The sequence below is a fragment of the Rhincodon typus genome, chromosome 11, assembly GCF_021869965.1.
Source record: "Rhincodon typus isolate 14 chromosome 11, sRhiTyp1.1, whole genome shotgun sequence".
NCBI classification, from domain to species: Eukaryota; Metazoa; Chordata; class Chondrichthyes; order Orectolobiformes; family Rhincodontidae; genus Rhincodon; species Rhincodon typus.
In genome coordinates, this window is record NC_063342.1 from 25,626,879 (window position 1) to 25,644,855 (window position 17,977).

General features: G+C 39.1%; 1 protein-coding gene across 1 annotated transcript in view; it reads right to left on the reverse strand.

Moving 5' to 3' along the window:
* LOC109930875 (T-box transcription factor TBX19-like) overlaps nt 1-17,977 on the reverse strand; it is a 44,583-nt gene that overhangs the window by 17,750 nt on the left and 8,856 nt on the right. Inside the window, exons 2-4 of the mRNA XM_048603064.1 lie at nt 12,733-12,997; nt 9,231-9,365; nt 4,671-4,732 (exon numbers count right to left, since the gene is read on the reverse strand). Of these exons, the coding sequence (XP_048459021.1) occupies nt 4,671-4,732; nt 9,231-9,365; nt 12,733-12,997 (462 nt within the window). The remainder of the gene's footprint in view (nt 1-4,670; nt 4,733-9,230; nt 9,366-12,732; nt 12,998-17,977) is intronic.

A 17,977-nucleotide genomic window follows, 5' to 3' on the forward strand; every position in this document is an offset into this window, starting at 1 on the left:
AAGGGGGAGGGGAAGGGGGTTTTGAAATAAATAGGGAGAGAGTGGGAGGCGGATAGAAGAGGGATAGAGGAGAGGATAGGTGGAGAGGAAACAAACAGGTCGAAGAGGCGGGGATGGGGCCAGGAAAGGTGAGTGTAGGTAGGGAGTTAGGAAGGGGATAGGTCAGTCCAGGGAGGACGGACAGGTCAAGGGGGCGGGATGAGGTTGGTCGGTAGGAGATGGAGGTGCGGCTTGGGGTGGGAGGAGGGGATAGGTGGGAGGAAGAACAGGTTAGGGAGGCAGGGACGAGTTGGACTGGTTTTGGGATGCGGTGGGGGGAGGGGAGATTTTGAAACTTGTGAAATCCACATTGATACCATTGGGCTGCAGGGTTCCCAAGCGGAATATGAGTTGCTGTTCCTGCAACCTTCGGGTGGCATCGTTGTGGCACTGCAGGAGGCCCAGGATGGACATGTCGTCTGAGGAATGGGAGGGGGAGTTGAAATGGTTCGCGACTGGGAGGTGCAGTTGTTTGTTGCGAACCGAGCGTAAGTGTTCTGCAAAGCGGTCCCCGAGTCTCCGCTTGGTTTCCCCGATGTAGAGGAAGCCACACCGGGTACAGAGGATGCAGTATACCACATTGGCAGATGTGCAGGTGAACATCTGCTTGATGTGGAAAGTCTTCTTGGGGCCTGGGATGGGGGTGAGGGAGGAGGTATGGGGGCAGGTGTAGCACTTCCTGCGGTTGCAGGGAAAAGTGCCGGGTGTGGTGGAGCTGGAGGGGAGTGTGGAGCGGACAAGGGAGTCACGGAACTGCCCACCTCCACACTCATGCTCCTCATGCAATCCATTATGGCTTGCAATTTCTCTTGCAAACCCATCCCCAGGCAAAGGACATATGGCTTAGGTGTGCATTTTAAGAGGTGTAAAGTGCACTGTCAGGTTTTACTGAATCCATGTCACTCTTCTTCCCTCCTCTAAGGACATTTACACATTCTTCTACCCCTTCTCGAAAGAAGGTAACAAATGTTGTGGAAGAAAATGTAATTCTCTACTACTTTATTCTGTGTGTAAACTGGTGAAAACACAATACTGGTTTTGCTTGCATTTTATGATTTTCATTTATTGAAACTAACTTGTATGATGCAATAATCATGACTGAGGAGGCTGCTTCTGAGATCTTGCAAAATAGAAATGGCTTCGTAGCTCAAAATAAGATGGTGTTAAGATGGAGTCGGTACTATTCTTAACAAGGTGGTGATGCCACAATCCTATATGATTCAGAGACGTGGATACCTGAAAGCAACTGCCACATATGTGGCAGAGTCTGCAGATCATGCAATGGACTTAGCATCCATCTCCGAATCCACCGAGCTAGAATGGAAGCAAGTTATCCATGACCCTGAAGGACTGCATTGGAAGCCTAAGAAGAGAGTAGCCAAACCCTCCTTTGCCTCAAGAATCCTTGGAGAGGCTGGTTGCAATCAACAGATGTGCAGTTTCTCTTAAAAGAAACAATCTAATCAGTGCTTTCTTTTGTTTGTGCTCCCACTACTGGACTTTTCTTTAGGATGCCTAGGATCTACCTAGGAACAGCCTGTGAAGCACCACAGAGGAGGTTGAGGTGTAAGGTCAAGTCCAGTCTAGAGTTCAAAGTCCTCATGACTTCATTCACAGCATTCAGTAGAAACTATGATTTGAGGTCTCAAACTTGGGCCCTCCTCTGTGATGGCAATGAAATGCCATATTCTCCAAGTAGCTTTGTAATCATTGTCATGGAGATATCAGGTATTGTACTACAGCAGAGTGTTCTGTGTATTTTCAAGTTTTGTTTGGAAGGCCTTTTACCTATTCAATAATTTCCTCCCAAAGGCAGGTCCTGTGTGTATCAATTGCTAGGCTGTACACTTGGAGCTGATCTCACAGGCAGCTAATTCCTGTTTGTGTGCTATCACCTTGGCTTGTCTCTTTTTGCTTATGCTGACTGTTTCACCCACTGGCCCCTCATTAACCTCATTGACCAACAAGACATCTGAATCAATGATGGCACCTGCACTAAGCAAAGCATGTGACGTGGTACTGTGTGAAGAGAACAACTTGTACCTTAGCTTAGTACACCAGTATTACAAAACAAAAATTGTAATGGCAGAAATCAAAAATAATTCTTTCCAAAAGAAGTGAGATGCCAATATTTATTATGTGGTACTCTGCTGATGCACAAGATGTACCTCTGTTGCATTATTAATTTAGTAAGACCATAAATTAAAATGTTAATTAAAACCAAGAACTGCAAATGCTGGAAATCTGCAACAAAACAGAAATTGCTGGAGAAACTCAGCAGATCTGGCAGCATCTATAGAGAGAAAGCAGAGGCAACATTTCAGGTTCAGTCATTCTTCCATGTCCTTACCCCACATACCAGGCCTTGACATCACATGGTCTGCTATTACACACAACTCATTGTCGGCCATTATTGGCTATTCATTCTCCTAGGCTAACCGTTATCCTTTGTCTGTCCAACTGTTCTTATGTCTTTTTGAGTTCTATCTCCACCTATCATTTACTCCTTACCCCATCCTCCCACACTATCTTCTGCATAAAAAAAGGATTTGTAGGTTGATGGAGAGAGACATTTTCCATTGGTAGATGATTGTATAGGATATGGGACTTAGCCTTTAATTTTGAATTAGACCAATCAGAAGAGAAACTTGAAAACTTGTCTCCAAGCAAGGAATTGTAGAAATGTGAAACACTCAGAAAATTGTAGGTGTTGGTTCAATTAACAGTTGAAGTTTACAAATATAGCTATCTTACATGGCAAAGAATATCAAAGAATATAGTGTATGAGCAAATGGCTGGAGTTAGGCTATAGATCAGGTACAATCTCACTGAGTGGCAGAACAGTTTGAGGTACTGAACCAGCTGTTTATATTCCTACGTAAGACTAATGTCTGTCGATTGTTTGTTGAGGGGTGCGTCCTGACTATATGCTGAAGGATATCAGGCTCAAAGTCAATTCTTTCTTACTGTTATTGCATAGGCATAAAATAGTGCAATTTGTGAACTACTGAAAGGGTCCTCTGGTGCATGACAATGGGTTTGTGTTCATCAAGGGAAGGAGTATGAGTTGCTTGAATAGACCAAGGCAAGTGGACTTGCATGTTCTTCTTCAGCTTTTTTTCTCTTTTCATGCTTTTTTTTCATTGAAAGAAAACAACACATTAGCAATGGGTCGAGAAAGAACAGGGAGCAGAAACAAAAAGTTATTTACTGGGAGGTTTGGTGAGCTCCAGTAACAAGTAATGGAAAAGTAGTAAGTAACAGGTCATGATGAGCATATAACCAAAGTCTGCCCTCCCATTTTTCCCAAATTAATTTTGTACCATTGTAGGTCCTCTTCAAAACAAAGTCAAAGCAGAGACTTGATATTAGGTGACCCAGACTCTATAATCTGTGTATTGCTCATATTATCAACTGTCTTTGGAAAAATAATGCACTCGGATGCTTGACCCAACATGTATTAAATTGCTTGATGGTAAACCATCAATTCCTTAAGGGAACACATTTTTCGATATATTTTGTGGATAGCAGATTTAAAGTAAGCAAAGTCATGTGTTCTTAATGCTTGAAACAACCAATTACTAAATGAATATCCTATTGTTGGGATATTGAAATGGGCTCTCAAGATCAAATGTTAACAGCAAAGGGAGGATATGTGCTGAATGGCAGCAGGATAGCTAAAAATGACCTCCCCAGTTATGTAAACACGACTATACTAGTAATATCTCTTTGAGTCCAAGAACTGCTTAATTATTCCTGGTCAGCTGTGGTCCTGGTTCTCTCTTGATGATTTTAGGCATTGACCTGTACAAAAAAAGTAAATTTATGATGTTAGGAAGTTGCACAATAGATGGGAGACTGGTCTTGAGTCCTAAGCACTTCCCACAACTTTACAAAGCAATTTGGAGATGCCGCTTTTGTGATTAAACTCTCAAAACTCTGTACATGAAATATTGATCCCAAATAGCAATGTAAAATTTAATTTCTGAGGAACAAAAAAGTGCCGAGAAAAGGAACCAACATTGTGTGCAAGTTTGGCAGGTCATTTCTCCGAGTGTACACTCACAGATAGTTGTACTGGGACTATGTCTTATCAAAAGGGAATAGCAACAGATGCAAAAGTACATTCATTTCAATAAGATGACACATTACCGCTTTCAAACCCAAATTGCTTTTGGCGGCAAATGTTGGCTTTCCAGTGACATTCACATCCCATAAATGAATTAAAAAATCACTTACATTGGTACCTCTTCTAATGCCAGTGAATGTCTTTTTATTTGCTCCCAACTGGGTTTGTACAGTTTAATTTTTTTTAACTCAGGACTACAGTATTGCCAGTTGTTTTAATTCTGTGATGTTCTATAATCTGTTGGAATGTCACCAGTAAACAAACTGCAACCTGTAGTATCTCATAATAGCCAAGTATTTTCTTATGCACCCTGTCAATTAGGGGATGTAAATAAAGTTAGAATAATAGTGGCTTCCCACATATTATTACTCTGTGCAATACACAACAAAATACATTCTAAAATTATTTTAAATGCATCATTAGAAAGACAAAAGAGATACCAAGTAACAACAAATCCGTAAAAAGGGACATTACATGTTTTTATCGCAAACGGTTGACAAACCTTTCTTTGGCATCCAGGAATGCTTTTGCAAAAGGATTGTTCTTGATCTTCAGAGCTGTAACCTTAAGACAAAACACATAAAACCCAAAATGCAAGCTGCTCTGTAGATAGCTAATTATTAAAAAAAAGTCTCAATAGACAGCTTAAGGCAACTAACTAAGATGCACGCTATCTATTTTCCCGCTGTTTACAACCAATACACAAAGTGAGAAGATTTTCATTTGTATACAGTCCTCTGCCTCCCAGTTTATATAATATTCATAATATTCGTCACCTTCTAACAGCTAATTCACACAAGCACTCTTACTCCTAAACCCTCTTGAATTCATTGAATTATTGACGGAATTGGGACGCCGACAAAGTTTACTCAGTTCCCTTGACTTGCTGTCTATTGTTCCTTTTGGCTACAGCTTCACTCTGCAATCAGGGTCTCTTTCAGAGGTAGTAAGGCCAGAAAAATTCATTTGTATCCAGAGTCCAGTCCAAAACTAATGCCATCAGTGCTGAAAAGAAAGAGGCATAGCATACAGAAAACATGCCATCTTCCAGATTTTCAAAATGAAACTCGAGAAAATCCACAAGGTTCTGAATTGAGGCTCAGATTGTAAACTATCAGCATGTTTGTAAGAGGAAGACCCTACAAATGGGTAGAGTTGCCACAAACAACAGTGTTGCAGCAACACAAATACACTTAAATTCACAGGATGCAGAATCACAGAATTGTTATTGTGCAGAAGGAAGCTATTCAGTCCAGCATGTCTGCACTGACTAAGTTAAAGGCTTTAACTTATTGCCAATCTCCTGTCTTTTTCCCACAGCCCTGCATTGTTTCTGTTTAAACAATCATCTAATGAACTCTTGAATGCCTCAATTGAACCTACCTCCACCAGACTTCTAGGCAGTGCATTCCATACCCTAGCTACTCACTGTCTGAAAAGATTTTTCTCACCTTCTCACCTTGCTGCTTTTGCAAATCACTTTAAAACTGTTCCCTCTGATTCTTGATCTATTCATGATTGGGAACTGTATCTCCCTATCTACTCTTTCTGAACTGCTCATGATTTTGAAAACTTCTATCAAATTTCCTCTTAGAACACTCCTTTCCAAGGAAAACCGTCCTAACTTCTCAAGTCTTTCCTCATAACTGACATGTCTCAATCCCGTAAACATTCACAAATTTCTTCTTACTCTTTCCAATCCAATTACATCTTTTCCATTATCTAGTACTTATACTGTGCACAGGACTCCAAGTGTGGTCTACCCTCACTGCTCTTGTACTCTATGCCCCTATTAATGAAGCCTAGAATACTGCATGCTTTATTAACAGCTCTCTCTACCTGTTCTTCCATGTTTAATCATTTATGTACATATACAGCTAGCTCCTCTGCTCCTGAATGTTCTTTAAAATAATACCCTTTATGTTATACTGTCTCTCTATGTTCTTTGTACCAAAATAAATCACCTCACATTTCTCCACATTGAGCTTCATTTGTCAAATGTTCACCTTTCCACTAATTCATGTCCTTTCAGAATTCTACATTATCCTCTTCACAATATACAATGCTCTCAAGTTTTGCCTTAGCTACAAACTTTGATATTGTCACCTGCTCATCGAGGTCTAGATCATGTATATGTATCAGGTAAATCAAGGGTCCCAGTACCAACATCTCAGGAACTCCCTTACAAACCTTCTTGTAGCCCAAAAAAATCCATTAATCATTACTCTGTTTCCTATCACTCAGCCAATTTTGTATTTATATTTCTACTGTTCCCTTTATCCATGACCAATAGTTTCCCTCACACATCTTCAAACACCTTTTGGCACTCTGTGTATACATCATTAACAGCTTTGACTTCATCAAACCTTTCCGTTCTGTCTTCAAAATAATTCCAGCAAGTCAGACTCAATTTTACCTCAACAAATCTATGTCGACACTTCTAAACCAACATTTTCCATGTGACTGTTAATTTTATCCCCAAAAAATTGTTTCTAGAAGTTTCCTGCTCACCAAAATTAAATTGACTGGTCTGTAATTGCCAATCTGAAGTTCTGAGGAAGGTTCACTGGACTGAAACATTAATTCTGCTTTGTCTCCACAGAAGCTGCCAGACCTGCTGAATTTCTCCAGTGGTTTCTATTTTTGTTTCAAATTTAAAGCATCTGCACTTCTTTATTTTAGTTTACTTCCCTTGTATCCTTTTAGTGACTTAGTTTCTTCTTCTGTCCTCGTAGTCTGGACAGCATCTGCCTTGTAGGCAAAGATAGATGCAAAGTATTCATTTTAATATATCAGCCATGCCTCTTGCCTCCAAGTGTAAATCCTTTTTTCCTTCCCTAATCACCGTACTGCCCCTTTTCTTAGTTATGCGCTCATGATTGCCTTTATGTTAGTTCTCAGTGTTTTTCTCAGAATCTTCTTTTGCTTTTTGTACTTGTTTTTTCACTTCCCTTCTGATACTTCTGTGATCAGTTTGGTTTTCACCTGCCATAACACACTTTTTCTACTTTAACTTAATTTTTATCTCCTTTGTCATCCAGGGAGCTCTGGATTTGTTTGTCCTAACTATCCCATCAGAGAGAATATACCCTGACTGCGCCCAAACAATCTCCTCTTTGAAGGTAGTCATTGTTCCATTACTGATTTTCCTGCCAACCTTTAGCTCCAATCTATTTAGCTTGGCTCCATTCTTGCACCATCAAAGTAATCTCTGCACCAGTTCATTATTCTTGCTCTGGATCAACCAATTTCATTTTACAACTTCATCTTAAATGCTATGATACAAAGATCACTACCCCCAAAATGTTTCCCTACTGTCATTTAATCCACTTAGCCCACCTCATTTCAAGGACATAGTAGCGCCTCCTTTCTTGTTGGACTAGACAAACATAGTTGGACACATTTAGACTTTATTATTTTCTCCCTTCTGCCAATTAATTACTATTCTCTCTTTCAGTTCTCAGCTCCTTTTTGTCAGAAACTGCTGCTCACTTATCTTTTTTCACATCCTGCAACCACATCATTGCAAACTTAGCAGCCTCACTTCTACACTGATTGCTAATATTCATACCTCCCACTGTCCCAAATCAAAAATCAAGGCAAAAACAAATGAAGCTGAAAATATACAGCCAGATTTTCTGAGAAGTTGCAATCTCACAAAGATTCTTTCTTTTCGCAATGAAAGAGCTCAGCATTTCGGCTAGGAGATTCCAGTCGGAGGTCCTTCAAAAATTAGGAGCTGTGTTTCCATTCTAACAGATCCCTCATTGTCTGTTCTAAACATGGGAAAGCAAACTACACCCCTTTTTTCACAGAATTCAGTGGCAATATTCTGAAATTTAAATGCCCAACATTATAGACAGCCACTTTAACAACTGCTGTGAAATGTTAAGTGCATAAGATATGTATAGGTTAGGGTGCCAAGTAGGTGGGGAAGGGGAAACAGTACCAGGTGGATAGGGTGCCAAGTAGGTAGCGGGTAGGGTGCAAGTTGGTAAGGTGTAGCATGTCAGTGGGTACGGTGCCAGTCGAGTGGAACACCAGGGTGCAAAGTGGCAAAGGATCAAGTACATGATGAAGTGTGTAGGATTCCTGAGGGTGTCTGGAAGATATCACGCCTGGAAGGGATAAGGGTGGGTGGTGGTGATTCCTGGGACCGTGGGAAAGTTGTCAGGTCTCAGGTGTGCTGTGGGTGATGGTTGAGTTCAGCAGCAGGGACAGGAAGAGGTTTTGGATTCTGAGTGTGATGGAGAGTGGGTGTCAGATTTCAGTATAGAATCAAGTCAGATTTTGTGGGGTTTTAGGATTTGGTGGAGTGTAGTTCAAGCAGTAAGGTAAGCTGGGAGGTCAATTTAATAGTTACGCAGGAGTAAGTCTAGGTTAGTCTAAATTTCCTCTATTACCTATTTACTTAACCTTCCAAATTCTGCAATTAAAATGCATACTTTCATGAAGTTTCCAGTGTAGGGAAATTGTTCAGCGGAATCTCCAATTTCCTGGGCAAATCCTTTCAAGTCTATTAAAATGGGAACTCCACAGTATCCTCATGTGCAATTCTTATTTACAATTCAGAAACTATTATCTGGCCATCGGAAAATCTGGGTCTAAAGTAACATTTGGAATAAAGAAAACATCTGAGTTTCCTGTTGATCAGCTGGAAAGCAATTTGACTCGGAAGGAAGGAAATATTAGCTAGCACAAACACTGCTGCGAAGGTGTATTATCTCTTAAGAACCAGGATGTGGGAGAACAGGCACGAGGCTCAGTGTTATCACTGGTGAACGCCACATTGAGAACCTCAAACTGACAAATTCATCCACATACTTTTCATGATCTACATTCACTGCACTATGGAATAAAAAAAAGTAAGTGCTTACTCAGCATTCTCATCTTAAACCTTAAATGATCAATAATGAATGAATAGAAGTATCTACAACTACATCCCAATGTAAAAAAGACAATGTTTGAAAACATCCAACAATCGTACTTAAGGTATGTAGTGCACCAACATAATTATGAGAAGCTAAATATAAACCAATATTGTAACGATCTTTATACTGACCTCTTCATTCTGATATGCAGTCACTGCAATGAACTGAGTCTCCGGAAAAGAGTGATTTGAAATCATCCTGTGAGGACCCCCTACACGCACTATATGAATTTGAGGCTTGTACTTATGCAGAGAATTTAGAATTACCTGTAAAAACATGGCAAAACATTTCCTGGTAAACACCAATTTTGTAGCTAAGACAAAATTGTGGTGGAATGGCATTAATACACAATCGCACTAATGTTGCTGCTCAGAATCACAGAATTGTTAGGGAACAGAAGGAGGCCATTCAGCACATTGTGCCTATCTGCGCCAGTTCTATCACCTAGTCCCAATCTCTTGCCTTTTCCTCATGTTCCAGCACACTATTACTATACAAATAATTATCCAACGTTCTCTTGAATGTCTCAACTGAACATGCCTCCAGCATATTTCCAGGCAGTGCATTCCATACTCTAACTATTCACTGTGAAAAGGTTTTTTTCCTCACATCGCTTTGAAATTCCACACTGATCCCCTCACAGTCTACAACTCTTCCAAGTTTCATTTCATCTGCAAACTTTGAAATTGTCCTCTGTACACCAAGATCCAGATCAATAATATATCAGCAAAAGCAATATTGACGCCTGGGGAACTCCACTCCAAATTTTTCTCCAGCCTGAAAAATTTCTCTCTCTGTTTTCTAACACTTAGCTAATTTTATATCCATACATTATCTTTTACACTATGACCTATAACATTCCTCACAAATATTATGTGGCACTGTATCAAACACCATCTGGAAACCGAGATATACAACATCAATAGTGTTACTCTCCTGGATCCTTTCTGGTTCCTCTTCAAAAAAACTCCAGTAAGTGAGCTAAATGCAATCTCCTCATTAGAAATCTATGAGGACTCCTTCTAATAACACACTTTTTTTCAAATGATTACTAATTCTATCCTGAATGATTGTTCCAGTAATTTCCCCACCACTGATGTTAAACTGGCTGGTCTAAAATTGCTGGCCTTACCTTTACAACCTTTCTTGAACAAAGCCATAATATTTGCGATTCTCCAATCTTCTGGCACCATCGCCAAGTCTAAGGAAGACTGAAAGATTATGGCCAATGCCTCCACAATTTCTACCCTCCCCTTTCTTCAAAATATTTGGATGCATTTCAACCAATCCTGGCATTTTGTCAACTGTAAGTGCCAATAATATCTCCAAGAATTCTTTATAATTAATTTTGAACACTTCTAGTGATAAAGGTTCCTCCTCTGTCACCATGGCTTGGGCAGTATCCTCTTCTTTTATAAACACAGAATAAAGGATTCATTTAAAAACTCAGCCATGCCCCTACCTCTATTGTAACTTGCCTTTTTGGTCTCTGATTGCCCTACTCCTCTTTCTGTTCTCTTACTGCATATATGCCAATAGATTTTCTTTTAGTTTCTCTTTGCTTGTCTTATTTTCTTTTTCACCTCCCCCTAAATCTTTAGTATTCCTATTGATCATCAATTGTATTTTCTGCCTTACAACTATCATAAACTCACATTTTCTTTCTAATATTACTTTATATCTCCTTTGTTATCCAGGGAACTCTGGATTTATTTGTTCTACCCTTTCCATTAGAAAGAATATCCATCGAATCTACCTGAACTTTGCATTATTTAAAAGTGGCCAATTGTTCAATTACTATTTTTCTTGCCAAACTCTTATTCCAGTCAATTGTGTTCAGCTCTCTTCTTTCCCCATTAAAGTTTGCTTGCTACTAGCTGATTTTGCTTACACTGATTGTTACATGTCATTTTCAAAACCATCCAAAATCTTATGATACAATGATCATTGTCTTCTGAATGACACCGACACTTGATCCACTTGGCTCACTTCATTTCCAAGGTCCAGGTCCAACAATGCTTTTGATTTTTATGCCCCTATTTAAAAAGCCCGAGAACATGCTATTAACCACATTGTACAACCAAGTTTCTTTGCTCATGAACCCCCTTTATAATATACTCTTCATTTTACATTGCCTCTCTTCATTCTTCCAACCAAAATGAATCACTTCAAACCTCCTTGCATTAACTGTGTGAGTCCTGCCCTGGTGTCCCTTACCAAAATACAATACCTCACATTTGTCTGTATTAAACTCTATTTGCCACCCCTCAGCCCATTTGCCCATCTGATCAAGGTCCCGTTGTACTCTAAGATAACCGTCTTCGCTGCCCACTACACCACCTATTTTGATGTCATTCAGCCATTTAGATCAAATCACACAAAAAGCAAATGAGCACACTGAAGTAACAGCCAGAAACATAGTGCCAGTCAAGTTTGCTGGACAGTTAAGTGTGGTCAGTGGTAGGGTTAAAAGAAAGAAAATGCTATAACAGTGGACAGATCTCCCTTCATCAAAAAGCCTAAAAAAAACCTGAGCAATTGACAGATATGCACCCTGACATAAATAATCAGCTGCAGGAAAAATGTATGGGGCAACATTAAATCCTCTATTTCGCATTGAAAAGATTTTATTTAAAGCTGGGAGTTCAGGTATTTGCAGAACAATTTGTGAACAGACTATCTTGTCCTGCATTGGAACATAATTACAAGGAAACCACTAAATAAGGATAGCCAGTAACTCTTGTTAGCCATATCACCCAAGATGTAACTTATTTCACCCTGCAAAATGCCATTCTGCATCCTGATAAACTTCAATAATTTCTTTCAAAATTTTGCTCTGTATCTGACCATGTTATACTAGTGCTTGCTGCTGACAGTAAGTGACAAAAATCAAAAGGTGTTCCATTGTCTACTGCTGACAAATCAATCTTAAGTGCAAAACAAAAAGAATTAATGAAGAAATTTTTTAACAGATTTACATGTATGCAAGTAACCTACTAAAACAGAAAGAGCATAAAAGAAAGAAGATATTCCTCATGATCTTTTGAAATACTGAACATATTACATCACACTTAAATAGAATATAAGTGCTACATCTTGGCTGTTAATTAGTTTGAAGTAAGAGCTAGCTCTGTGTCCCAGAACTGAAGTAATACAGTTTTGTCCTCCAATAAATATGTTGCATAATGGTTACTATGATTCGTTGTCTTTTCTCCGCCTGTAAAAAATGCAGTTAATTTCATAATTACAAAACAACTCTAATTATGTAATTTTGCATAAAACATTTACTTTTGTTCAATGTCAATTTTAATAAAATCTGTGCCAAGGAAAACATAAATGACTGAACTCATTACAAACATTTTTACATGAAATTGTACTCATTTGGATATCTCTTAATGCTTGCTGGACTGCATCAAGCAAAACCTCTTTTTCTGACTAAAACACGCTGTCCATTAAACTCAGAAAGTGCCAATTAGACCTGTTTATTCTTGTTTACGTTTGGTTTCCTTTCAAACAGTGGTCTATATGAGTAGAGTAGGCTGAGAGGATTGGTATAATTACATTAATGCACACTTGATATTTCACAATTGCCCTGCTTGTTACTGCAAATGAGATGGGAGGAGAAAGATGTACCTGCCCACCAGTGTTGACTTTATTTGTTAACTTGACTTTACTGAAAGAGATTGGAGCTTTCATCCAGTGTGCCCCGAAGTTAGGGGAGTCAGGGTGGATGTAAACACAACTCTGTGTCAGGGGTTCTGGTTTACCAGCTGGAATCCATTCACCATTCACGTATTTCCAACGATGACTGTCAGCAGCAACAAAGTCCAGTAAGAATGAATACATGGCATTTGGATCCAATCCAGATACACTTATTTTCAGAACTGGAAACATCCGCCTGAAAGAGTGAAAGAGATGGAGGGAGAGAAAATAAAATCAACCTTTCCTTTTTGGAAAGCATGTAATGGTAATTGTGTTCAAAAGCAGAGAAAAGCATAATAACCTTTTCAAAAAAAAGGCCTGGCTACCATTCATATCCAGAGGCTAATTTTCCTATTAATCCAAACATGCAGATTGGCAACATAGTAAGTAAATAGATTAATAAGTGCTCAGCAGTTGATTGAAAAGTAATTGGAAGGTGCAAGCAGGATGAGGAGTAACAAGTTTGGAAAAGGTATATTTTTTGCATTTTTCTTTCAGATAGCAGTCATTTTATGATTCACCTCCATAGTAAATTTACCAGTAAAAATACATATTAGATATATAAAATATGAATAAAAATACCAAGATAACATTTCACTCCATTTTGCTTGAAGAACATATTGTCTGTCCATCATAGACATCAAATGCTATAAGTGCATTAGTGTTAATGAAGCAGTTGCTAACGGTTACCCAAGCTCCAGAAATGTATCCTAGTTGTGAGCAGGGGTGGCAAATGAACATACTAATTCGACACAAATATTGTTCTTTTCTATCCAAGAAGAATTTGTTTCAAAATTCTTCAGGTGGGGTATAATGATTGTGCAGACCTGCATCAATTTTAGCATGAAATGCAATGCTCATGACATGACACGACCTGAGCACTGAAAAAGACAGATAGAGGAACAAAACAAATAAAAAGACAAGGAAACTTCAGAAAAAGAGGCTATGCTGGTAAGAAGCCCCTTCACATGCCAAAACTCTGACTGGGTGCAAACACTAGGTTTAGCAAAGAACATATGGATATCAGATACCTTTTACAAGACAGAACAATACGTGCACGAGAAGGCAGATCTGACAAGTTGGGCTCAGATTGTGAATTATCCTGTACAGCAAGTTAGCATATTCTTAATAAAGACAGCTAAAATTTACTACATTTGCCTAGTATTCTTATTGTATTCCATTTTTCAATAAGATAAAATTATTATATAGTTCTGATACATTTACAGGTTGTGGTGTGTCACTTCCTTCTGAAAAGAAAGGAGGACATGGATTCTATTATGACTTGTCTTGTACGAGGTATTGTAATAGCCTAAAACTGTTGAGCGTTGCAGTATTCAGTTTCAGTGGCAACTTCTTTACATGATGGTCCTTATTTGTTCACGGGATAAGGGTATCACTGGCTAGGCAGCATTTATTGCCCATTCCAGACTGCCCAGAGGGCAGCTAGGGTCAATCACATTTCTGTGGAGTCAGATATAGGCCATTCCAGGTGAGGATGACAGTACTCTTCCCTAAAGGACATGAGTGAACCAGGTGGATTTTTCCTGACCATCGGCAATGGTTTCATGGGCATCATTAGACTGTTAATTCCAGATTTTTATTGAATTCAAATTCCACCATCTGCCATAGCTGGATTTGAACCCGGGTTCCCAGAACATTACCTGGGTCTTTAGATTAATAGTCTAACAATAATACCACTAAGTAATCACCTACCATGATGTATGGAACTTTACATTGATCCTCAGTTGTAATTTATCAAAGATATAAAGTAAAACATTAGGATTCAGTTTTAAATATCCTTGGCTTCATACTGTCCTTGTTATGGTAGAAATGTATTGATACCAAGACACATGTTGTTAAACAGCTGTGCCATTTACAATTTCAAGCACAGTAGTTAGTTTTAGACAGTCTATGTGCTGGGGAGGCAATGACCTAGTGGTATTATTGCTGGACTGTTGATCCAGAGACCCAGATAATGTTCTGGGGACCCAGGTTCAAATCCTGTCACAGCAGATGGTGGAATTTGAATTCCCCAAATATCTGGAATTAAGAATCTAATGATGACTGTAAATCCATTGTCAATTGTTGGAAAAATCCATCTGGTTCACTCATGTCCTTTAGGGAACAAAACCACCATCCTTACCTGGTCTGGCCTACATGTGACTCCAGACCCACAGCAATGTGGTTGTATCTTAACTGCCTCTGGGTAATTAGGGATGGGCAATAAATGCTGCCATTTTAAAAAAAGAGATACAGTTTCAATGTTTGAGGAAAAAAGGCAAAGTAAAACAATAATCATTCCCTTTCAAGCACATTTAAGGTTTTAGCAAAGATTTGTAGCTTGGACTGTGGGTAAGATTGTGGACTAGCTCGCTGAGCTGGCTTGTTTACGTTCAGACGTTTTGTTACAATACTAGATGACATCATCAGTGATGAAGCAATGTTGTTCTACTTTGCTTGGAATTTATACTGTCTGGTATGATATGGTGAGTTGTGTCATTTCCGGTTTTGTTCTGTATGGGTTTGTATATGGGGTCCAATTCTATATGTTTGTCGATTACATTATGGGTTGAAAACCATGCCTCTAGGAATTCCCGTGTGTGTCTATGTTTGGCTTGGGCTGCTATGGTTACATTGCCCCAGTTAAACTGATGGTCTTCATTGTCCAAGTCTTCAACCACATACTTCATTAAAAATTTAAATGCTTCATTCCTTTATTACTTTCATTTTTTTTGGATTCTCAAGAAGGTGCACAAAAGCTTTGAAGGTAGTCACATTCTAAAAGAGAATTGAAAAATTTGCACAATAATATGTAATGCATTTTGATGTACAATGGATTTTCTACTCAGTTTTAAAACATTCCAGATCCATTGAAGTCAGTTTAAAAAATGAGCAGCAAAATGTACTCCCACTAGCAAGTATTTGAGCATAAACTAGATTGTGTTTTTGTTCGCAAAAAACAGAAACATTTGCATTTACCTAGCCAAATAAATGTAGTGCATCCTAGTCACATTAGACAATTTTTAACTAGTACACAGATTAGATAAAAACTGAAAGAACTGCAGATGCTGTAAATCAGGAACAAAAACAGAATTTGCTGGAAAAACTCAGCAGGTCTGGCAGCATCTGTGAAGAAAAAATCTGAGTTAACGTTTCGGGTCCAATGACTCTCTGGTGGCACAGATTACATGGGGAATGGCCAACCAATGGCTCCAGTAAAGAGGTCAAATATATTTTTTATAGTCAGTGTTCCTTCAAATATTTTCAGTAAATTGTAACACACACAGGTAGCTCAATGATTGGTTGGAGGGAGATAAAATGTATCAATGCTCCTCCATTCAACTGCCAGAAATGAGGCCTTGGGACAGTGAAGGGGACAAACCGATCAGAGTGGCAAAGTAAGAGTACGATCTGCACCAATTTGGCAGTTTCTGGCCTCAGTGCTCCTGGTCCATTTAAAACAGTTTTTGAGTGGCATCCAGGAGACCTTTGAAGGATGCTTAATATTTCATAGGCTCAATACCTAGATTTCATTAAATGGGGATAAGTGTACAAGAGCAAGGAGGCTAGGCTGAACTTATATAAGATGTAGACCTCACCTTGTGGTGTTTTTTTTTATATAATTTTAACTCCAAACTTGGAGCTATGTGGATCAGGTATATGTTCCAACTAATTTCCCTCAACTTCAGCCAGAGAGAGTTTGGCTGTAGGACATGTAATTTGTGGTCCACTGAGTCCAATTAGCAACCAATCCAAAGAAAGAAAGCCAGTCAAGGGTGTTGCCTTCCTTTCCATAGTTTAACATGCAATTTATTTTAGTTAAGTCAGAATTTTCCCAGATATTGTAAGGGTTCAGGTGGAACTCTTCAGAAAATATTTCACCATCAAATGAAATAGAATTTGGGTTCACTGGACATTTAGTATGGAAGACTAAATAAGTCAAATTAAATTTTAAGTAAACACATGTAGTGATTGTAACAAAGTCAGCCAGATGGACCTCATAGAAAATGGGTTCCCAGATTGGGGTTGTTAATCTGATCTAATCAGGGAACCCTGGCTGATAGATAAAAACAGGAGTGTCAGATATCCTGTCATTCTGAGAGCTGGATCAGTGTCAAGCAATTCCACGTGTGAATAAAGGGTGACTTGGTGATGGGATAGTGGCCTCTGTACAGTCATTTCAGTGGCAACAAGAACAAAGCATACTCCTGAAAAAACTCAGTTGCAACAGTCATCTTTGAGTAGGGGTGAGGATTTCATGATCTCAAGATGTTATAAAGCATTTACATGCCAAATATGCTCTCCTGTGACATAACACCTTTATTGGGGAAGCTTGACTTGTTTGATCCTGCCATTGAAGGCTGCGCCCAGTATATGGAAAGAATGCATTATTTTTTCTGGGTAAATGACTTTCGGGCAGATGGAAAGCTATGAGTAATTCTCTTGACAGCTTGTGGTCCCACATCTTTTTCAGTCATCAGGAGCCCAACTTTCCCTTAAGCACCAGATACTAAAATCTTTCAAGAGTTAATTGATTTAGTTAAGGAATATGACTCTGGTATAACACTGACAGACCATTTTCTATATGGTATTAATGATGTAACCATGCAGAAGCACTACTAGCTAAAGCCTGACTGAACTTCAAAGAGGCACTACAACTGGCTTTATCACTGGAAAATGTGGCAAGTGGAGCATATGAGTTGCAGGGTATTCTGATGGAAGTGAACACCCTCACCAGTCTAACTAAGTTTGGGGGACACAACATGAGTGCAGGCAATTGCACAGCCTCACTCAGGACAAATCCTGAATGGTGGGACTCTGAGTCAGTACACAGCAAAACACCAAAACAAAGCCAAGCCTCAGTTAAACAGTTAAAATTTTCTTCAGGATCCTGGCCAGCAAGCCATTGTAGTTCTTGCTGGTATGCTACAATTAATACCGATAAGGGATTGTACCAATATACGATAATGCCAGTTGGAGTATCGTCAGCCTATGCAATTTTTCAGTGAATGATAGAGAACATTTTACAAGGTCTACCCCAGGTCACCATTTATCTAGACAATGTGGTAATAATGGGGAAGACCAATAAGGAGCACTTAGAGAACTTGGACATAGTCCTTAAACATTTCCCCCAGGCATCATATGCCTTAGAAGGGAAAAATATGTGTTTCAGGCA